This window comes from Diplotaxodon limnothrissa, linkage group LG5 (assembly GCF_057381915.1).
Source record: "Diplotaxodon limnothrissa isolate DT_005_m linkage group LG5, D_limnothrissa_male_GT1.1, whole genome shotgun sequence".
Lineage (NCBI taxonomy): Eukaryota > Metazoa > Chordata > Actinopteri > Cichliformes > Cichlidae > Diplotaxodon > Diplotaxodon limnothrissa.
In genome coordinates, this window is record NC_140600.1 from 21,259,469 (window position 1) to 21,282,927 (window position 23,459).

General features: G+C 42.5%; 2 protein-coding genes across 3 annotated transcripts; both read right to left on the reverse strand.

The window, feature by feature from the left end:
• Nucleotides 1-934: 934 nt before the first annotated feature.
• On the reverse strand, nt 935-9,112 carry LOC146632223 (tripartite motif-containing protein 16-like protein). Of its 2 annotated transcripts, none has more exons than XM_085354181.1 (7): nt 8,642-9,112; nt 4,611-4,706; nt 4,297-4,530; nt 4,056-4,212; nt 3,890-3,979; nt 1,592-1,651; nt 935-1,479 (listed from the first exon to the last, which is right to left on the reverse strand). In XM_085354181.1, the coding sequence occupies exons 1-7, from the start codon at nt 9,110-9,112 to the stop codon at nt 935-937; spliced, it is 1,653 nt and encodes a 550-aa protein (XP_085210307.1). The 2 variants fall into 2 exon arrangements, with proteins under 2 accessions (XP_085210307.1, XP_085210306.1); XM_085354180.1 differs by having other exon boundaries at nt 4,050-4,212.
• Nucleotides 9,113-9,490: 378 nt separating this feature from the next.
• On the reverse strand, nt 9,491-22,519 carry strip1 (striatin interacting protein 1). The gene is made up of 20 exons (XM_085354182.1): nt 22,407-22,519; nt 20,422-20,491; nt 20,240-20,314; nt 20,011-20,145; nt 19,795-19,915; nt 17,819-17,994; nt 17,608-17,735; nt 17,309-17,491; nt 16,657-16,877; nt 16,470-16,535; nt 16,311-16,374; nt 16,125-16,196; nt 15,652-15,726; nt 15,196-15,293; nt 14,725-14,851; nt 12,131-12,231; nt 11,943-12,009; nt 11,745-11,849; nt 11,429-11,633; nt 9,491-10,743 (listed from the first exon to the last, which is right to left on the reverse strand). The coding sequence occupies exons 1-20, from the start codon at nt 22,515-22,517 to the stop codon at nt 10,496-10,498; spliced, it is 2,448 nt and encodes an 815-aa protein (XP_085210308.1). The 5' UTR covers nt 22,518-22,519; the 3' UTR covers nt 9,491-10,495.
• Nucleotides 22,520-23,459: the final 940 nt, after the last annotated feature.

The window sequence follows — 23,459 nt, forward strand, 5'->3', positions numbered from 1 at the left end:
ACTGTTAAATCCATCATCCTTAATCAAACATGCATTTTAAATACAGAGTACTTGAGTAAAGCTGGACCAACAGAGGATTATTAAGACCAGCACCAATATCTGGTGATTTATAAGTCCAATATATCAGCTAATGCGTTAGACAGATTTCCAAAACGTTTGTTATGTGGACGTATTTATGAGCCTTACTGAGATAATATATGGCAATGCAGTTTAAATAAATCTTGTTTTAGTGTGTCAACAGGTCATAGATGACTAATTTATTACTAATTTCCCACTGAGTGTTCTGGTGTTACCAACAGGGAAGAGCTCAGAGGGCCCTCTGGTAAGCAAACTATGTTACATCAACAATCATAACACAGTTCAGGGGTGTTTCTCCCACCCTGAAGTGGGCAATCAAGAGAGACGGCCTCTATTTTTATTCATTTTCTTAATTAGAAAAATATTTCAGGATTCATTTAATTACATTTCTATTTGTCCACTTGTTTATTTAGTTCTTTAATATTGACTTGACTGAAATTCCATACAAGGCTATTAGGCAAACCGCAGACACATGGCGCCCTCTTCTGGACACAGTAATTTCACAAAGCAATGTTAAATAGAAACAGAATATACATATATACCCTCAACTATATGTACTTGCTAAATCCTGCCTTCGGAGGTTACGTAGAAACAAGACATTCTTCTACATTCAGCACTCTGTCCACAGTAAAACATGTCCAGCATGAATAAAAACGCAATTTTATACTATTGAATTTATACAAACTTACACATATAGGCAATTTGGGCTTCATATACTGCAGAGTTATCAACCACCCCACACATCATAGGAAACAGACATGTCAGTGCACTGTGCAATCTATACAGCAATCTATACATATTATTTTTAATTTCCCTTTAAGTAGAAAGAAGCTGTTTGCAGTCCTCTTCAGTTCTTTTACAGTTGGCTCTGTCTCAGATCACAGATCCTGATGCAACATTTCTCTCCGAGCCAGAATCCGGGATACAGCGGCTCTTTGAACTCGGCTTCAACCTTGTACAGGAAGTTCATACTGTCCGACACCTCATAGAAAGACAAAGTTCCGGTTTGAAATTTAAGATAAATTCCAACCCTGTGATGACGGGGTGGTGTAGTGAGCTGGATGCTGTCAGAATTGTGGCTCACAGAGTAATGTTTAGATAGATCCAGACTCCAGGAATTTGCATTGGCCCCGAAGGCTGACAGTGTAGTGCGGGATTTTCTGTTTATTCCTTTGTAGGTTAGAGCGATCTCTGCTTTGTCTCCTTTCACCTCTACCTCATAGTAGCAGTCAGCTTGCAGTCCCTCCCTGCACAGCACCTGCCGCCGATGTATAAACCTCTCTGGGTTACGAACACTAGGATTCTTGGACCTCTCATTGCACAGCTTAACCATCTTCCCTCCTTTCAAAATAACCAGGTCCTCATGAGCTGTCGTGGGGTCCAGAGAGAGCTTACACGCATCTGAGATAATGAAGAGAACATTTAAGGACTGAATTCTAAGAAGACAGCTGTGGTTGGATCAGTCTGTGTGTGGGTAAAGTCATGGTGAATGCAGGTTGGAAGATAAACTTACATTGCAGGAACTCTTCTCTGGTTTTAGGCTCAACTTTCTGTTTAGCCAGAGGCCTGCTAGCTGTAAAGAGACACGGGAGACGACATCAGAGCATCAGTGAGCGTCTCTGCTGCATCATTAAACAATACAGGGACCCTGAAACTGGCCTGTAAGTACAAGTTATTCAGATGTGTCACCATTTTGCCAAGGTCTGGAAGCAGACTCAAACTTTGACCCTCAGATGAGAGGACATGTTTAAGGATGTTGAGGAACAACCCAGGAACCACCGACTCAAACCTGCCATTAACTGTGAACTGCCAGCACCCCTGTCCAAGGTGAAATGATTTTTACACTGGCATGTAGAAGGGTGCCATACAAGAAAGAAGACCCTGCTCCACGTTCAAGCTGGACTAAAATTTGCTGCTGCTCACATGGACGAGTTTTATAGTCAGACAAGATAAAGACTTTTTTGGCCACAATGACATGAGGTGTATCTGGAGGAATAGTGGTGAGGCTTTTAAACCGAAGAACACTGTACCATCTCCGAATCATGCTCTGGGCTATTTTTAGCAGTGGTACTGGTATCAGGCACTCCATGAATTACGGGTCGAAAGCTTCATTCAGCGCTATGAATTGAATTATCGTGATTGACATGTAGAAGTGCAGAGGGTTTTGCAAAGCATGCTTACACATCATAACTGGTTAGAAGTCCAGATTATATTTTCTGGGCCAAGGGAGTCCGAACAGAATGTCCCGAACTTAGATAATAAGTGGAATCAGTAGCCTTAGGATTGCTAGGTTATATTAAAAATCAAGGCTAGGCAGGGAGGTGTTTTCTTTCTGTCTTATTTTTCCAGGAAGAGGAGAAGATACAAGACGAGGTCAGCTGGGAACAAAGAGAGGAGAAGAGTCGCAGGACTGCCACGTCGCTTCCGCTTTCATAATAATACGTGTTTTTGTTGTAGTATAAAACTGGACTGCCCACTCTGAGAGTCATCCTCTGTGTGAAGCAGATGGCTGAGTTCACATCAAAGTCCAGTGCTGTAAACTTGTAATTTCAACTGCTGAAGCAAATAAAACCTTTTAAACGACAGATGTTCTCCTGTATAAACGTGTCACTGGTACATCATAAAATGGATGGAATAAGGAGCAGGACTACCTGCAAATTCTTCAACTTATCCATCCATCCATCCATCCATCCATCCATCCGTCTTCATCCGCTTTATCCGGGGCCGGGTCGCGGGGGCAGCAGCCTAAGCAAAGAGGCCCAGACCTCCCTCTCCCCAGCCACCTCTTCCAGCTTATCCGGGGGAATACCAAGGCGTTCCCAGGCCAGCCGAGAGATATAATCTCTCCAGCGTGTCCTGGGTCTGCCCCGGGGCCTCCTCCCGGTGGGACATGCCTGGAACCCTCTCGTCCACCGGGAAAAACCCCAACGTACCGGCAGCAAGCCGAGGGGATATTAGAATACCCACCCCAGCCCGCCGCCTCTCACCAGGGGCAACTCCAGACTGAGACAGAGTCCAGCCCCTCTCCAGGAGACTGGTTCCAGAGCCCAAGCCATGTGTAGAGGTGAGCCCGACTATATCTAGCCGGTACCTCTCAACCTCACGCACTAACTCAGGCTCCTTTCCCACCAGAGAGGTGACATTCCATGTCCCTATTGCCAGTCTTGGCAGCCGGGGGTCAGTCCGCCAGGGCCTCCGCTCCTGGCCGCCACCCGGCACACAATGCACCTGACCCCTATGGCGCCTCCTGCGGGTGGTGGGCCTGCGGGAGGATGGGCCCATGTCTCCTCTTCGGGCTGTGCCCGGCCGGGCCCCATGGACTAAGGCCCGGCCACCAGACGCTCGCCCTCGGGCACCCTCCCCGGGCCTGGCTCCAGGGCGGGGCCCCGGTAACCCTATCCCGGGCAGGGTAAATTGTTCCCTCGGTGTCCTTTTCATAAGGGTCTTCTTCAACCTAATGTCAAATAATCCGGACAATGCGGACACAGCTGGTTTTGGAATGGATGAAGGAGGCTCACAGTAACAGGACATTTAACAAAATATTATTGGGGGCTGGTTAATATATTTGAGGCTGTATGTATACTTTTGACTCTGTGTGAATTAAAGAAATCCAAAATATATTCAAACTTCTCTCTTCGATTCTTGTTTCTCAAAGCCATTAAAGATGTGTGCTGAACAACAGTTTAAAGAAACCATTAAAAACCCAAAATTAGCATGACGGTCATGTCCATGATGACGAGTGGGTGTAAACTTCTGACCACAATTGTAAGATAATATTAAAATTGTTCTGGAAACTGTTTGAAGGACAAACCATGGAGCTGTGAGACGCTGGCTTCACTTCTTCGCTGGACATCATCTTCCTCCATCTCTGATGCTGATTCCTGCTGCTCCTCACCATCAGCTGTCATACGCAAGGACATAGATATTCTTACATTCTTATAATTAAAGAGAGATGTTTTCCACATAACGACACATACCAGTGTTACAGATTGAGGCAAATTCTTTGTCACAGAATCCCTCCAGTTGCTTCCCAAGATGCTCAACGGCTCTCTTTGTGAGCTCAAAGTGGAGGAGTGGATCCTCTGAAAGCTCCTGGAACGAGGGGTCACAGAGGAGCTTCAGAGAGGGCCATTTCTGTGAGGATGGAGGGGAGAAGTTCAGGATACGACCCGTCACTCAGAAACAGGCAACGTTTCCAGCGCTGTGTTGGGAGTATACCTGCAGGAAACGGATGTGGCTCTCAGTCTGTGCCAGGTGGTCCAGCTTAGCATCCCTCTCCTTCATCTGCTTCACCTCCTCCTCCAGGCTCTTCAGCGAGATGCGAACCTGAGCTGCAGCCGCCTCCTCCTGAGCTGCAATCACTTCCTTCACTGACAGGTAATGTTTCTGAAGGGAGTCGATGGCGCCCACTATGACGCTCTCACAGAAGGCTTCTGTTTTTCTCGCCTCGTCCTGTTTGATACACATGTGAGTGGGTGACACACTACAAACACTTCAGACAACATAACTTTTTGGTCACATGTTCCCCTCACCTGAATCTGTCCGAGCATCTCCCCCATCATCTCTCTTTTCCTTTCTTGCTTCTGAAGAGTCTGCTTGAACTTTGTCTGCATGTCCTTAAGTTCCTTCTTCAGAATGTGTTAGTTGGAAGCAAACACATAATTTGTTTAGATTTTGTTAGTTTTTTCCTGGATGGCACTTTTTACATTTGTATGAATCAAATGCATCTTTGTCTAAAACTGGGTCGATGCTGTAAGTCATTTGAATGTTTTGTAAGGCTGTCCCAGTACTCAGGAATGATTTGTTTAACCAAATAAAGTGGAAGTGTCACCTGTCTGAAATACAGACAGCCCATCTACTTTTAAAATTAGGCTTAAAACGTCCCTTGTTGATAAGGGATTATCAATAGATTTGGATCAGATAACCATGAATCTTCCTTTAGTTATTCTGCAGTCGGTCTGTTCTACTGGGGGCTTCCCATAATACACCGTGTTTCTTTTTCACTCACTATGTGTTTATACACCATCCTGCATTTAATAATTATAATAGTTATCATCAGCCTCTGTTTTCGTTCCACAGGGTGTCTGTTCTCCGGTTTTCCTCCCCTCACTTCCAATCGAAACTTAGTTTCAGCAATTATTCATTTTTTTAGGCTTATGTTGAAGTTTGAATCGTCGATCTGTGTGCCTTAGATGCAGCGTGCACTTTGCTTTCATCTCAGTTACATGGCTAAAATCATTGTACATATATATAAATCACAAGATATGCAAAAGTTTCCAAATATCCACCAGGATATAAAACATTGTCAGCAATCTTGAAGTTGCAGGAAATCACGAGCAATTGGTTAATGACAGTTTCCTGGATTTACCCAAAGAGAAAACATGTTCTTGTAATATTTTTGTTATAGTCAGCTATGTCGCTGCATTGTCGTTTCAAAACTAAATCTGGAGTTGGAAATATTACAGTTTTTTCTGAATGCTTAAACCCTAACTGTGATTCCTGTAGCACAATCTCTAAAACTATTCAGACTTATAGCAAAACCACTCACTGAGTTTGCAAAACTAAAAGCACAAAAACTGCTTTGCACTCAGTTTGCAATTTTGTAACACACACTTTGCAAAACTGTAGGCACAATTCACTGCACAACACTCAATTACCAAATTTCCAACACACTCCTAGCAAAAGTATACACATGTATGGCTATCATTAACACTAATTTGCCAACTGTCTGGCACACTTTCACATGTGAAAACTTTTTTAGATAATTCGTTCACTTTGCAATCAGCCCAAGCACTATAATACAGGTAAGCTGTGTGTGCGGAGTACAATGGAGGGAGCAGAAAGAGTGAGAAGTAGAGGAGGCCGAGGACGTGGAGGTGAAGAAGTAGGATGAAGAGGACGACAAGGACAAGGAGGAGCAAGAGGAAGACGAGGAGGGGGGAGAGGAAGATGAGGAGGGGGGAGAGGAAGGGTAGGAAGAGTAAGAAATAGAATTGCTGATGACATCAGAGCTACAATAGTGGACCATGTAATCAACCGTGGAATGACCCTGAGGGTAGCTGGCCAACGGGTCCAGCCTAACTCGAGCCGCTACACTGTAGCAAGTACCATAAGGACATCTTGAAATGAGAATCGGTTAGTACAGTCACTTCGCACAAAGATTTGTAGCACTGCCATATGCCAATGAGAAACACACCAATACCACTGATGTAAAAATACTGAAATTGTTACTTTACAGTATCAGAATCAGAATCAGAATACTTTATTGATCCCTGGGGGAAATTATTTTTTTGCTAGATGACCAGATGCTGGGGGCAGAGGAAGCATGTTCACTGCAGACCAAGTAACCCATATAGTCATTATGGCGATTGCAAATAATCCTATACTTGGAAATAACCACTTGTGTTTGTTTTGATGTGTTTGAATAAACACCAGTACTTGAAGTTTGGATCCCTCTATGCTTATGGATCTATGACAGCAGTATGAGCTCAAACTGACATAGCCTACCTTGTGCACAGAGAAAGCAAAAGCCAGATGTGTTTTGTATTCATACCATCAGTGTGCAGTTGGCGCATTGTGTGCTTAGTAGATGATGGCTTGTGTGTACTGTTTGATACGGAAACACCATTTTTACGAAGGTGTGAAGAGTTAATCTAGCTGTGTTTGCTTTTGCAAGAGAACTACAATGTTTTGATGATTGGGTGACAGGTTTTCTTATTTGTGTGAAGAGTTTTGCAAAATTAGCCAATAGTTACAAAAAATGTGCTTAAGCAATCAGAAAAAACTGTAAGTGCTAGAAGGTCTAGTATTATGCCATAAGACTGCATGAATTGACTCCTGGGCTAATTCACCAAAAGCTTTCCAGGAGATTCTTCCTTCAGTTTCTTCTTCCTGCAAATTTGAGCTTTCAAGTAGGATTTGCACCTTTTTTTTAAATCTTGTTTTACAGTTTTTTCTGATTGCTTAAGCACATTTTTTGTAACTATTGGCTAATTTTGCAAAACTCTTCACACAAATAAGAAAACCTGTCACCCAATAATCAAAACATTGTAGTTCTCTTGCAAAAGCAAACACAGCTAGATTAACTCTTCACACCTTCGTAAAAATGGTGTTTCCGTATCAAACAGTACACACAAGCCATCATCTACTAAGCACACAATGCGCCAACTGCACACTGATGGTATGAATACAAAACACATCTGGCTTTTGCTTTCTCTGCGCACAAGGTAGGCTATGTCAGTTTGAGCTCATACTTCTGTCATAGATCCATAAGCATAGAGGGATCCAAACTTCAAGTACTGGTGTTTATTCAAACACATCAAAACAAACACAAGTGTTCATTTCCAAGTATAGGATTATTTGCAATCGCCATAATGACTATATGGTAAATGGCCTGTATTTATATAGCGCTTTACTAGTCCCTAAGGACCCCAAAGCGCTTTACATATCCAGTCATCCACCCATTCACACACTGGTGATGGCAAGCTACATTGTAGCCACAGCCACCCTGGGGCGCACTGACAGAGGCGAGGCTGCCGGACACTGGCGCCACCGGGCCCTCTGACCACCACCAGTAGGCAACGGGTGAAGTGTCTTGCCCAAGGACACAACGACCGAGACTGTCCAAGCCGGGGCTCGAACCAGCAACCTTCCGATTACAAGGCGAACTCCCAACTCTTGAGCCACGATCGCCAAATTTCCAACACACGATATGGGTTACTTGGTCTGCAGTGAACATGCTTCCTCTGCCCCAGCATCTGGTCATCTAGCAATTCTGTAAAGTAACAACTTCAGTATTTTTACATCAGTGGTATTGGTGTGTTTCTCATTGGCATATGGCAGTGCTACAAATCTTTGTGCGAAGTGACTGTACTAACCGATTCTCATTTCAAGATGTCCTTATGGTACTTGCTACAGTGTAGCGGCTCGAGTTAGGCTGGACCCGTTGGCCAGCTACCCTCAGGGTCATTCCACGGTTAATTACATGGTCCACTATTGTAGCTCTGATGTCAGCAGCAATTCTATTTCTTACTCTTCCTACCCTTCCTCTCCCCCCTCCTCATCTTCCTCTCCCCCCTCCTCGTCTTCCTCTTGCTCCTCCTTGTCCTTGTCGTCCTCTTCATCCTACTTCTTCACCTCCACGTCCTCTTCCTCGGCCTCCTCTACTTCTCACTCTTTCTGCTCCCTCCATTGTACTCCGCACACACAGCTTACCTGTATTATAGTGCTTAGGCTGATTGCAAAGTGAACTAATTATCTAAAAAAGTTTTCACATGTGAAAGTGTGCCAGACAGTTGGCAAATTAGTGTTAATGATAGCCATACATGTGTATACTTTTGCTAGGAGTGTGTTGGAAATTTGGTAATTGAGTGTTGTGCAGTGAATTATGCCTACCGTTTTGCAAAGTGTGTGTTACAAAATTGCAAACTGAGTGCAAAGCAGTTTTTGTGCTTTTAGTTTTGCAAACTCAGTGAGTGGTTTTGCTATAAGTCTGAATAGTTTTAGAGATTGTGCTACAGGAATCACAGTTAGGGTTTAAGCATTCAGAAAAAACTGTAAGTACCTCCTTCCGCCTCCGTTCCTCCTTCACCAACCCGATCCTGTGTCCTCCATGCTCAGCTGAAGCACACTGTGCACATATGATCTGCTTATCTGTGCAGCAGTAAACCTCCAGGGGCTTGTTGTGTTTTCCACACAAAGTGCTCTCTGATGTTTCTGCACAGCTCCGGGGTCTCTTCAGGACTTTCCGATTCCCTTCTGAGGACTGCTGCTCTTTATTACAACTCATTTCTGTCTCTCTCACCACCTCAGCTAGAGTTGTGTTCTTGATCAGCTGAGGTCTGGATGGAAACTCATATTTACATTCGGGGCACCTGCAGAGACTGTTCCTCAGCTGGTCACAATCCCATTGGTCCTGGATGCAGCGCATGCAAAAGTTGTGTCCGCAAGGAATCATCACAGGATTCCTGAGAAGGTTTCTGCAAATTTGACAGCAGAGGTGGTTCATCTTCGCAGGAATGTTACGCTCCGCCATGTCTCTGTGGTAAAAAGGCGGGCTGTCACAAGTTTCGTTTCGTTTCCTGCACAAATGACTCACAAGTGTGTGTTTGTGTGTGGGAGTGACTAAATCTTTTGAAATTCTTGTAAAAAGGAAGGCGGAGTCTGTGTCTCCTCCACACTGGCTGTTTGAATCTCAAAGACCAGACAAATGTAAACAACAACCTTCAGAAAGGACAAATAAATCCAACATGAATGTCTTTATTACAGTATTTAGGTAAACATAAAACAAAGAAAAGCAGTGATAAATAAGCTTTGTAATTTACATGTACTTTCATTTCCTGAATGTTTAAATAAAACAAAGAAACTCATATCTGAAAAAGATGTAGAAGTATAACAGTTCTGTAACTGGCAATTTAAATTCAGTTGTACCCTTCTGTTCAAAAACAGCCGTCTGATGAATAAAACCAGGCAACAAGAACCACATTTATGAGACCAGAAACACTCTTTTCTTTCACAAGATCCAACACACACAGTGCAGGTGTGTGCACAGCAAAGAAGACGAAGATGCTGACGAGCTTCTTGTTTGTTTGTTTTTTGTCTAGACTGGGATTTTAATGTCCATTCAGCCTCATTGATGGTCCCAGAGCAAAAGCACTTAGTCAGGTAAAACAGATATGATATCATCCTGAAAATCCAGCAGGGCAACAAAAAGGTCCAACTGTTAAAGGAGCAATGATCCGACTATCATGAGTGTACATAAAGAAATCCTGACCTTTCCTTCAGTCTCTCTGAAGATGATGAACTCGTGAGATGGAACGAGGAATGTTTTATTCATGTATTCACTGTGCTGAGCCTGGCCTAACACGTAATACCTAAAATGAATACTCTATTTAAACTTAAAAGTGAAAGTGTGGTCATGTAGTGCTTCCTGGTGAGTTGCGAACCTACAGTAGCAGGTAAGAGGCACACAGAGGAAATATCTGTAATGTAAAGAAGGAGCAGAGTTCAAGTCCGCAAATGGAGTTTTAGCACTGAGGTCATTATCAGCTATTTCATTAAAAAACTGGGAACGAGGCAAGAGAAGTCTCAGAGAACCTAAGTACAAAAGGATGATCTTTTTTTGGCTAAAAACTACACAGAAATCATAACAATGCAAAATTTCTCAAAAGGCAAAAGTTCAAACACCAAAAGCATTTAGCAGGACCCCCGACAACACTCCTCCATGCTGGAAACTGAGAATAAAATCCATCCGTCACCTTCAGTCTATACAGAATGTGTAGCATACTGTTCTGTTCAGAGAAGAGTTCTGTTGATCAGTGAGAGCACTGGTGGTGCTTCATCTGAACACCTGACTGAAACTGTTTAAAAAACAAAAAAAACAAGAATAAACGACAAGAATGTTGACGGTGGTCGAGTCTCACTGTAGCAGTTCTTCCCAGGAAATAGGTTTGGAGAAGACTTCCCTCTCCAGCCAAAGGTCGTAGTTCATTTGGAAGTCCTCGGGCAGGTCCACTCGTTGGCCCAGAACACTTTGCAGACAGTTGTCCACAGGCAGGAAGTCGGGATTGCTGTGGCTCTTGTCGTAGCGGCGGCTGTTGAAGCGCTCGATGTTGGCTCGTAGAGCGCACTCCTCGGCCTGGAAGTCCCACGGACGAGCGTCCAGATCTGCTCACACAAAACAAACAGTAACTGTAAGTTAGTGGATTTTGTCTGCTCTGAGCGTAACAGCAATCTGCAGCAGCCCACAAATCCTGATCTCCATTAGGACATAAAAACAAAACAGCAGGTTTGTCTCAAAAAGGCGACAAACACATGAAACATTCATGCAGCGAACAGACGACTGGTCTGAGAAACACGAAACACTTTGAATGTGCAGCTCATCTTTCACTCACACACCAGCTGTCTCACCTCAGGCAGTCTGCGGCACTTTTCCCAACTCATGACATTTATTAAATGCACACTCACCGGCCACTTTATTTGCTGTCTAACAGCTCGTTAACACACATCTAATCAGCCAATCACGTGGCAGGGTTTACAGAGAATGGTCCAAAAAAAAGAGAAAATCTCCAGTGAGCAGCAGTTCTCTTAGAGGTCAGAGGTCAAAGAAGAATGGCCAGACTTCTTTGAGCTCATAGAAAGGCAACAGTGACTCAAGTAACCCCTCATGACAGCCAAGGTATGCAGAAGAGCTTCCAGGTTTGACTGGTTCTCTGAATATAAAAAGGATTTTATGGTGTTCAAATATCACCTGCTCCCCACTTTTTCTAGAATGATACTTGAATAATGCTGTCCTATGTTTGTGTGTAGTGTTGTATATTCTGCACGAAAGCTGTTCAGATTTTCCTCTCACCGTTTCCGTACGCCCAGTCGTCATTCAGGCGATGTCGGACCTTCTGGTAGATGGCAGACATGGTCTTCATGTTGCTCTTCCTCCACTGACGTCCGAGGTATTTTGTTTGCACTTTGAGCAGCTTGAGGACATACAGCTGCATCATTGCCTGCTTGACCTTCAGCGCCCTTTTCAGGATGGGTGCCGACTTAAACACGACCAGCATCTGGCAGAAAATGTCAAGGAAAAAAAAAAAAGAATCAAAGCAGAGAGTTATATCCTGTCTTTTCATACGTGATTCGTGTGTCACAGCAAATGTGACGTGACGTCCTCTCACCATTGTTCTGGAGTGCTTCCATTTGGTCAGTTTGTTGAGGATCCTCAGCAGGTTAATACAGGAAAACAGATTCCTCCAGCAAAACTGATTGTTGTCTCCCGCTTCCTGTAACAAAGAAATCGTCCACAGTAAACATCCAAATCCTACAGTCACGTGTCAACAACAACAAAACAACAGAAACAAGGGGGGTAAAATTACCAAACTCTCTGCGGTTAACTCTGGGAGCTCGTGCACCACACAGTACGGAAAGTCGAGTACTGAAATGCTTTGAGGAAGAAAAAAGTAAAGTCAATGCAGTGAAATACAGAGCCATGTACATTTAGTTTATTGATGCGCACTGCAAACAGGAATCATGACTTTGTTATGTAACGCCACACTGAAAGTACCTGTTCTTAGCTGTGATGTAAGACATGATGTTCTGGTTGAAGAACTTGAGAATGAGGGGGATGCAGTTGGCAAACACCAAGTGCTGAGCCATGTACTCAAACTATGAACACCAACCACACACACAGAGGGACAGCAGTTACACAAGGATTCGTTTTTATATCAGTACGTGTATGTAGTTTGTATTTTGGTTACTACTGAACTCACGATTAACACAACAACTGTTCAACTCTGAAAATAATCTAGGATTTATTTAAGTTTAAGAAAAGAAGAAACTCGCCTTTTATATTTAAGTGGATTTTTAAGACTATTTTTTTAACCCAATTCCCTGTTTTAAAACTTACTAAAAACAGAATGCAATGACCCAAAAACCTCATAAGCCCAGATTTTATTCAGAACACAGAAAGCATATCAAACGTTTAAACTGACAATAAATGTACCATTTTAGGAAAATTATTAGCTTGTTTTGAATTTGATAGGAGGAACTGAGGAGACCAGCTGCTGGACTTTTGGGAGAGGAAATGACTCTACCTGCTCAGCCGTCCTGGGTCTTTTTTGTGGTATCTTTTGTTTTTGAGTTGTTTAGTTGGTAAATAATCTGGACTGCAGGCAGGTCAGTTCAGCACCCAGACTCTTCTACTATGAATTTTAATTTCATAGTTTTAATAGAAGTTTTAATAGCTGCAGTTTGCAGTTTAGCGTCTTAGTTTTCCTTCCATGAAACAGACGTGGAGCATATGTCAATCTAAAGAAGCCAGCACCGGAGAAGACAGCAGTGTTTCTGGATCATGTCCACTTATGGCTTCATTTTTGCCTGATCAGGCTTCACCCTAGATTTTCAGATGGCACCGTGAACTCTGTTTACAGACAACAATTTCTGGATGTGCTCCTGAGCCCATGAGGTTTCCTTGACAGCATCATGGCTGCTTTTAATGCAGCGATGCCTGAGGACCCGAAGATCACAGCCATCCAGTACTGACTATCAGCCTCATCCCTTGCGCACAGAGATTTCTCCAGATGGTCTGAATCTTTGGATATTGTGTACTGTAGATGATGAGATAGCCCTGGTCTTCACAGTTTTATGTTGAAGAACATTATTCTGAACTTTTTCCACAATTTGTAGATGCAGTTTTTTCAGATTGGTTAACCTCTGCCCATCTTTACTTCTGATAAACTCTGCCTCTCTAAGATGCTGTTTTTATACCCAATCACATTGATGACCTGTTGTCAGTTAACCTAATTAGTTGTAAAATGTACCTCCAGCAGTTTCTGCTTTCCTACTTTTCTAGACTTTTCTTAGTGTGTCCACTAATACTTTTCATGCACAAGTAAAATGTCTCAGTTTAAACATTTGATATGTTTTCTGTTTTCTACAGTGGACAGAATTTAGTTTAAGAGACGTGGAAAAAAGTTTTGGTCACTTTTTTTGAATCAAGGCTGTAAATACAGTGGGGCAAAAAAGTATTTAGTCAGCCACCGATTGTGCAAGTTCCCCCACCTAAAATGATGACAGAGGTCAGTAATTTGTATGGTGTTCTTGGGATGCAACTCAGTATTCTTCTTCCTCCAAACACGACGAGTTGAGTTTATACCAAAAAGTTCTACTTTGGTTTCATCTGACCACATGACATTCTCCCAATCCTCTGCTGTATCATCCATGTGCTCTCTGGCAAACTTCAGACGGGCCTGGACATGCACTGGCTTCAGCAGTGGAACACGTCTGGCACTGCGGGATTTGATTCCCTGCCGTTGTAGTGTGTTACTGATGGTGACCTTTGTTACTTTGGTCCCAGCTCTCTGCAGGTCATTCACCAGGTCCCCCCGTGTGGTTCTGGGATCTTTGCTCACCGTTCTCATGATCATTTTGACCCCACGGGATGAGATCTTGCGTGGAGCCCCAGATCGAGGGAGATTATCAGTGGTCTTGTATGTCTTCCATTTTCTGATGATTGCTCCCACAGTTGATTTTTTCACACCAAGCTGCTTGCCTATTGTAGATTCACTCTTCCCAGTCTGGTGCAGGTCTACAATACTTTTCCTGGTGTCCTTCGAAAGCTCTTTGGTCTTGGCCATGGCGGCGTTTGGAGTCTGACTGTTTGAGGCTGTGGACAGGTGTCTTTTATACAGATGATGAGTTCAAACAGGTGCCATTCATACAGGTAACGAGTGGGGGACAGAAAAGCTTCTTACAGAAGACGTTACAGGTCTGTGAGGGCCAGAGATTTTCCTTGTTTGAGGTGACAAATACTTATTTTCCACCCTGATTTACGAATAAATTCTTTACAAATCCTACCATGTGGATTCATGGATTTTTTTTTCACATTCTGTCTCTCACAGTTGAAGTGTACCTCTGGTGCAAATTACTGACCTCTGTCATCATTTTAAGTGGGGGAACTTGCACAGTCGGTGGCTGACTAAATACTTTTTTGCCCCACTGTAAATAAACGTGAGTTAAACTAAACCTGCTGCAGCGTGAAGGGGAGTGAATCTGTTTTATCTCTATTACCATGTTTTGATATTTGATGTGACTCAAAATTATAATTTAAACTGGAATAATAACAATGTGCAACGTTAAACAGGCGTGTGGCGTGCGCACCTGGTAGATGTGGTTGAGTTTGAAGTGTTTCAGGAGAAGCAGCAGAATTGCAGAGATGGCTTTCACAATGATCTCTTTGTGCCGATTCACATCAACACCAAGTTTCATGCTTTGCAGCACTGTGGTCCTGCAGGGTCAGACAGAAGAGATCAGATCAGATAACCCTCAGTCTGTTCTGCTCGCAGGTAAAAACTAGCACCTGCCTGTAAATCAGAACGTAGCAATCTTAGAGTCTACTGTTCTCAAACATGCTCAGGCAAAATAACCTGCCGATAAACCACATCTCCTTGTTTAAAAAAAAACCAAACCAGTTCCAGCTCTGTATGTACAAGTGTGCATGACCTGAAAACCTGTACTCACCCTGAAATGTGAGTACATTAGATAATGGAAATGTCTCTCGGTTAGCATATGTTCCCTCTTTATCACATAATGGCACAGTGGATAAGAAACTGGCAGGCTCAAGGCACTTACGGCATCTCCTCCGGCAGCACGTCTGCCAGGATGTTAATGGAGTCGGTTTTAGCTTTGGATGTCGGAGCAGCAGCGAGCAGGATCTTCAGCAGAGCAATCTACAGAGAGACCAAGCATGATGGAGTGATTTAAACACTTTAAATCCAGCCTGCCAACACTGAGGTTTCTAAATCTTGGAGTTTTATTTATGTACTTCAAATGTATCCGGCATATAATTCGTAAAATCTAACTAAATGCTTTAGTATAACTAACAGCACACCACTGATCTGTGACACAACACTTTACACAAGTGCTGCAATAGAGTATTTGTGCAATAATCTTTATCGCCATCCCTGAGCAGACCCTGCTCTGTTGTTGCTTTCACACAGAATTACAGGTTTTAAAGCCTTTTTACTCTACCACAGCTGTAGTATGAGTAGTCCCACAGTAGCACAATATAAACCATACAATACTAACCATGTATTGAGGCAAACTGGGCAGAATCCCCTGGTAAAGCAGCTCGGTGGCACACGTCTCCACTTCCTCTTCACCCTGACGACAAGAAAGAAGAAAAACACAAAACAAGAGACGTCGAGTTGAAGAATTTACTTTGTGTGTTTTTCTTTAACTGAATAATTAAAATGGACCTATTATGCTTACTGTGAGAATAATTTCTGCATGGCCAGAGTTTAAAATTATGAGGTCAGTGTATGTGCAAAGGCTTCAGACAGGCGTCAGGCAATTTGTTTCTGCTGCTGGATGTGTACGATATGAATGAACAAAGTTGTGTTTCAGATAGAAGATGAACTAAGAGGCTGCACCAAGGCCCATTATATGATAAAAAAGGATTATTCTGAACTGAGTAACCATGCCAACCAACCTTAATGAAGTCTAATGAGAGGTACCACGACAGATCTCCTTTTAATAAAACTGTATCTGTTTATACTTACGCCAGAAAGAGGGGTTTTCTGAAATTCCTCCTCCTTTATGATCTGTAGTTCAGCTATAGAGACATACTTGTGCTGAAAAATAAGATAGCATTTAATAAATTAAGGTTCAGGAACACTTCAGGTGTGTGAAATTAAGCCATGCTTCAATATCCCAACAATGAAGTACAGCACAAAATACTGCAATACCTGCTTTAAGGTCTTGATGCTCTCGTGAATTGGCCTGGGTAATCCAACCACTGTATCTGTATCACTGTAATGTGTGCACAAAATAAACAGTTCTTAACATGTCAATATTTCTGCACAAAAGCTAACTGTCATCTCTTAAAAAAATGAAGAAAACACTACCTTCCAAGAGTGTAACCAATGAATTTACTTCTACTTGATTCTAGGAAGTTTTCAATATCTTTTTCCCTGTTGGAGCAAAACAGTAACATCAATAACAAAAAAAGTCTTAATTGTATATTTGTGGGTATAAAGGAGGAACTAACATCATTACAGTTCAGCATTGCTGTTTGGTGAGACTGAGCAGTACCTGACTTTAGGAGCCCACGGCAGACCTTTTGGGAAGGACACCCTCTCCGACGGAGGATGAGGAATAGGTGGAGGCATCACCTCGTCCCGCTCTAGAGGGAAAGTTTCTGCTTCTATAGAGTTATCATTGTCATCATTGTCATCTTCATCTTCTCGTGAGTCATCCGCTTTGTAAGGATCCTTTTCATTGAATGCATCAAGGTTATCCTGTTTTATCAGCGCCTGTGTTTGAGTTACAAGATAATTACAACTAGACTGAAGCAAATACTAAAATTACTCAAGTATTACATCTATGAAGCCACTGAATGCAGAGAAATTATTGCATGAATACATTGTAAGCAGAAGGCTCGTCATCTAAATGAAACAATAATGCAAGCTGGTGCTCTAAAAAAAAACATCATCATTATTATTATTAATTATAATAATGTCTTTATTTAGCTGTTTTTGGACTGCAGTCATCTTTTCCTCGCTCGTGCTCGTGTTCCTGGATTTGTCAGTTTTGTTTGCACAAAGAGGGAATGGGTGCTGTAAAGTGTGTGCTGCTGCACACAGTCCATCGTACACACCAATACAAGTTTGTGAGAGCACTGCTGTTCACTTTGAGGTGTTTTGCTTATAGCTGGCTTTAACCTGATGGTAGCAGCTATAACTACCTTGTGTTCACGACGTGCCCGCTTTTGTTGCTGCTCAATGAGGTCAGATGCAGATGCAGGAGGAGAAGCCGCTCTCATGCTGCGAATGACTCGGATGCTGTCCTCCGGGAGAGGAGGGAGACCCAGTTCCTCTCTCTTACGGACCTTTATGCTCTGCAGCCGCTCAAACCCTCCGAGTGTGAACTGAAACAGAAGACAGGAAGGTTTTTGGAAGATAAGATGGGATTTAGGAGGAAAATAAAGATAAACTCTTTGGGATATCAGTATCTCTGTGAAAGGCTGATGTTTGAGTCTCTCACCAGTATGCTCTTCCACAACAGCAACAAAACTTTCTTCATGGGGAAGTGAGGCGCATGACCGCTGCAGAATTTGGTAACCATACCAAAGAGCATAACGGAAATGGGCTCGTTGTTGAAGAGAGGAGATCCTGGATCAGAGAAGCATGCTCATTTACAAGGCTGATTCTGCACATAACCTCAATGAGTCTTCAACTACTCTGATGAAATTTACCCAGTTCTGTCCTGAAGGTCTCCTTGATGGTTATCCATTCGGGCTTGTCGGCTGGGTCGTCCTGTTGGATGGTTTCCACCATCATGTACATGATGTTAAGCAGCACCCTGAGATCTGTGCTGTCAGCCAGGGAGATGGCTGGTTTCCTGACAGCGCTACTGCAGGCAGCACTGTTACTGAAACACAGACAGCACACCAGGAAGCTGGTTAACCTGAAGTCTACCACAGACAACCAGTGATTCTTCTTTTTTATTCTGAGTGAATTCATTAGTTTAAAAAACAAAAACAATAAAAACAAAAACAAAAAAACCAACAGACAAATAATGTGTTTCCCCCGTCCTAAATTTAAAGTAAAATTGCATGCTGACTGATTTATGGCACCTTTGGACATCAATAAGTGCTTCCAGAAAGCTATGTGGTAGGAAAAAATGGCTTCTTTGTTTTGTTTTAATTGGCATTGGGGCAAAAAAGTATTTAGTCAGCCACCGATTGTGCAAGTTCCCCCACTTAAAATGATGACAGAGGTCAGTAATTTGCACCAGAGGTACACTTCAACTGTGAGAGACAGAATGTGAAAAAAAAAAATCCATGAATCCACATGGTAGGATTTGTAAAGAATTTATTCGTAAATCAGGGTGGAAAATAAGTATTTGGTCAATAACAAAAATACAACTCAATACTTTGTAACATAACCTTTGTTGGCAATAACAGAGGTCAAACGTTTACTATAGGTCTTTACCAGGTTTGCACACACAGTAGCTGGTATTTTGGCCCATTCCTCCATGCAGATCTTCTCGAGAGCAGTGATGTTTTGGGGCTGTCGCCGAGCAACACGGACTTTCAACTCCCGCCACAGATTTTCTATGGGGTTGAGGTCTGGAGACTGGCTAGGCCACTCCAGGACTTTCAAATGCTTCTTACGGAGCCACTCCTTTGTTGCCCGGGCGGTGTGTTTTGGATCATTGTCATGTTGGAAGACCCAGCCTCGTTTCATCTTCAAAGTTCTCACTGATGGAAGGAGGTTTTGGCTCAAAATCTCACGATACATGGCCCCATTCATTCTGTCCTTAACACGGATCAGTCGTCCTGTCCCCTTGGCAGAAAAACAGCCCCATAGCATGATGTTTCCACCCCCATGCTTCACAGTAGGTATGGTGTTCTTGGGATGCAACTCGGTGTTCTTGGGATGCAACTCAGTATTCTTCTTCCTCCAAACACGACGAGTTGAGTTTATACCAAAAAGTTCTACTTTGGTTTCATCTGACCACATGACATTCTCCCAATCCTCTGCTGTATCATCCATGTGCTCTCTGGCAAACTTCAGACGGGCCTGGACATGCACTGGCTTCAGCAGCGGAACACGTCTGGCACTGCGGGATTTGATTCCCTGCCGTTGTAGTGTGTTACTGATGGTGACCTTTGTTACTGTGGTCCCAGCTCTCTGCAGGTCATTCACCAGCTCCCCCCGTGTGGTTCTGGGATCTTTGCTCACCGTTCTCATGATCATTTTGACCCCACGGGATGAGATCTTGCGTGGAGCCCCAGATCGAGGGAGCTCTTTGGTCTTGGCCATGGCAGAGTTTGGAGTCTGACTGTTTGAGGCTGTGGACAGGTGTCTTTTATACAGATGATGAGTTCAAACAGGTGCCATTCATACAGGTAACGAGTGGGGGACAGAAAAGCTTCTTACAGAAGACGTTACAGGTCTGTGAGAGCCAGAGATTTTCCTTGTTTGAGGTGACCAAATACTTATTTTCCACCCTAATTTACGAATAAATTCTTTACAAATCCTACCATGTGAATTCATGTATTTTATTTTCACATTCTGTCTCTCACAGTTGAAGTGTACCTCTGGTGCAAATTACTGACCTCTGTCATCATTTTAAGTGGGGGAACTTCCATAATCGGTGGCTGACTAAATACTTTTTTGCCCCACTGTACTTCTGCAAGGCTAAAAAAGTTGATGGAGAGCATACTCAATCTCCATGTTGAGCAGTTCCACCAGAGCAGAGAAGGTCCCCACATCGAGCAGCAGAAATATGTTGTATCTCATCCAGTGCTGTACCTCCACCTCAGAGCTGCACTCAGCAAAGGTCCCTAAAAACAGGAAAAAAGAAGACAGTACATGAAGTACATGAAGACAAACTATTTTCTAGTTATCTTGAAATCATGGAAATGTGTGATGGACTGACCCTGAGCCATGTAGAGAATGGCTCTAGCAACCTTCAGCCTCTTCTCCCGGGCAGTGACTTCAAGACTGTCCAACAGGCGCATAGCGTGAGCTCTGTGCTGAGCTTCATCGAGCTCTGTCCACTTCTTATCAGACACTAAGGCACAGCAGAGGTGAAGAAAATAAACTACGATGCATACTTGCTTCATCTTTTATTTGTATGGCTGTGTATGTATATTCTGAGTGCTTACCATGAACTCTGAATTCCTCTTCAAAGCACTTCCTATTAAGAGCGAACTCTGGTCCTTCAGTATAACTGTAAAGCTCTGCAAGACACATGAAGAGTTCATAAGTAATATGAACACATTATTAGGTGGTTACAGGTTCTTAAAGTGTGACACACACACACACACACACACTTACACACACGTACCTGACAGCTCTGCAGCCCACTTATCTGTGTCCGAATATTCAAACTCCAGATCTGGAAACTCAGACTGCCCCTGTGCACAACACACCACAGAGGTTAGAAAGAGAGCTACTAGATAGAAAGAAAAAAAAATGTAATTAATCCAATTTAATCACATCCGACTGATGTTAAGAAGTCACATTACCCAAACTCTACACACAAGCACATAAAAAACTGTTTTCTCATTTAATAAGTGGTGGTATTTAGTTAGAAGTGTTTAATTTCCTTTCCAAAACTCTCCATAACAACAGCAACAACATCATCAAGAGTCAAAGCACCAAAATGTCCAAGTGACTCTCGCTAAGAGAAAGTGGTGGAAGTAGCATTTTCACAATTTACAATATCAAAAAATAAATTTGACTAGGAAACCTTCTGGATTAAAAGCCCACTTACGTTAACACATGTAAGCCAGCAAGTTGTACTTCAAGTGTGTAGTAAAAATGTTCCCCGTTAGTATTTTACTGTTGGATTAATATTTCTCCCGCATTAATGTCTTTTGAGGCTTTTTACTGCTGATAACACTGTTTGAGGTTGAGCTTATACATTTTTGTTGGGTTGTTTTATCTACAGCAGTGCATCATAATCACTATGATCTTCCTTTGTAGAGTACTTGAATCAATGCATTTAGCTGCATTTCACCACATTTTAGTATTTAGCTACAAGTGAAACACTCCTCTGTGCTGGCAGCTACTCTCTAACAAAGCTTACATCTTTTAACATATATATATATATATTTTTTAATCAGGCATGTTATCCACTTTATACGTGCCTATAAAGCACGGTATAAGGTATAAAGGTATAAAAACATCCAGTTGGCAACAACAAGCAATACTGTTCGAAGTAGTTCAGGAGCACAAAGTAAAAAATAAGATGCAATCAAACACTGCTGTAATAGCACTATGTCCAGTTTAAGACTGGGTGCACCTGAGTGGTGGGAGTGGTAAAGGTTATAAAACCTCCACTTTCAGTCTGCTTAGTCTCTTTGGAAAGTTTCATCATGACACTGTTGGTTTGTTGGGTTACTTAGTTCTGTCACACTCAGTCATATTTTCAGTTGTCCATAAACACCGTGCACAGCTGATGTCCGTTACTTTAACACCTCACTATATTTTGGTTACATAAACCGCTTTGGGCACTGTTTGTTATAAGAGTGTACCAATAGTAGTAGTAATAAACTTGTATTTGAGCATTTGTTACTGACAACTCTATAATCTCTTATTCTATAATTTACATTTCAGACTAGTTAATGTAGTCTCTGATTTGTAATATAAAGTTTATGAATCAATAAACAATATCATGTGTACCAGCTGCAACACTGAAAGTAACAGTAACACACTGAAGCTGCCATCATGAAGCATTACAACTAAACACAGGAGGATTTACTATTGCCGCTGTGAGCCTACTTTTAAGAAAAGACTGGATATAATACACCTCTTCAAGACAGACAGGGAATCAGTGCTACCATGACTGTCTCCAGTGGCTATTTAAACCACTACACGGAAACACTCAGCTTGTTTTCTTTAAACGTCACACAAATGGGTGACCAATTTTGCATATATACAGTAAAATTACACTGTAATAGCCGACTGTCGCATTAGAAAGATTAAATGCGTTAACCAGGACCTAAACAATCAGTTTTCAACAGGTCCTTAGGTTTCTGACACATACACAAGCCTGGCCTGTAGCCGGCTAACGTCAGCTAGCTGTCTCCTGCTCGCTTTTCAATGTGTTAACACCGGAAAACAAACGGAACACCGTACAGCTAGGTACACGTACAAACACCGTAATGAAGGTCGTTTGCTGCTCTTAACTCCCGAATCATGTTAGAAATACTAATTGTGCTACAATGACAGAGCTAGCTAACTTTACACTAGCAGCAGGAAAGGCCTTGTCTCTTTAGCTAAAAAAAATACACGCTGGAAATCAACCATAAACATCTGGATACGTACCTCTGAATCTTTTCTTTGATTGCGGGTAAATTCGCCCCTGGTTTTGTTAGGTAGCATAGCTCTCTGCTTATTGTTTACAGGTAGCCCACTACCGTTTCCACCAACGTCCATAATTTTTGGGGGCGCAGTGAACTCTCGCGAGATGAGAAATGGAACGTGACTGTCGGACTCGCTTCAGCGCATCCGCAGAATCTTGTCCGAAGGTCCGCAGCAGCGGCCCGAGGTGTGGTTGTGTAGAATTATTTTTGAAATGAATTTTTCTCTGCCTCTTCAGGCCTCAATCCCAAACTGACGCTATGATGATGAGATCAGAAGTCGGAGCAGAGCCTGACATCTGCTGCAGGACTCATTCAGGATGAAGAAAGTTCACAGCTCCGCTTCTGTATTTAGGATCTGCCGTAGCTACTGTAGAATTAATGCGGGACTACTCAGAAACTTCTCTTCTACGTGATGGATAAACATCTAAAGATGTTTAAAATCCTCCAAAACAGTTATAATTAAAGAAAATATAGAATTCGCATTTATTGTAAATTATGGATGAAGTTGTGGTCAGATGTTTGCATTCACTTATCACGGTGCATGCATGTGATGGTAATTTTTTTGTTTTAAATTATTTATTTAAACTGGGGGGGGGGGGAGATAGCTTCTAGAAGGGACTTCCCAAAGCCCCGAGCTCAATCCTGTTTCCTGGCTCTTGCTAACTTAAGAGCTAGGAAACCAACCAATTTAAATGAAGTCTACATTTCTGCCAAGAGTGGTAAAATATTCAGCCAGAATTATGTCAGAAGCTTGTTTATATCTGCCGAAAGCGTCTGGTCGAAGTGCAATTTACTAAGGGACGATAATATTTTGACCCTGTGTGGATTAGAGAAAATCCCAAGCTTGTGCTACCAGTTTTTGTAAAGCCATTAAAGATGTATTCTCTACAATCATAGGCTTGTTCACAGGATATCATTAAAAGCCCCAAATTGCTGCGTCATTCATGCCCATGAGTAGATGTAAATTTCTAATCACAACTCTAACCATCATAATTACATTATTTTTCAATGGTAA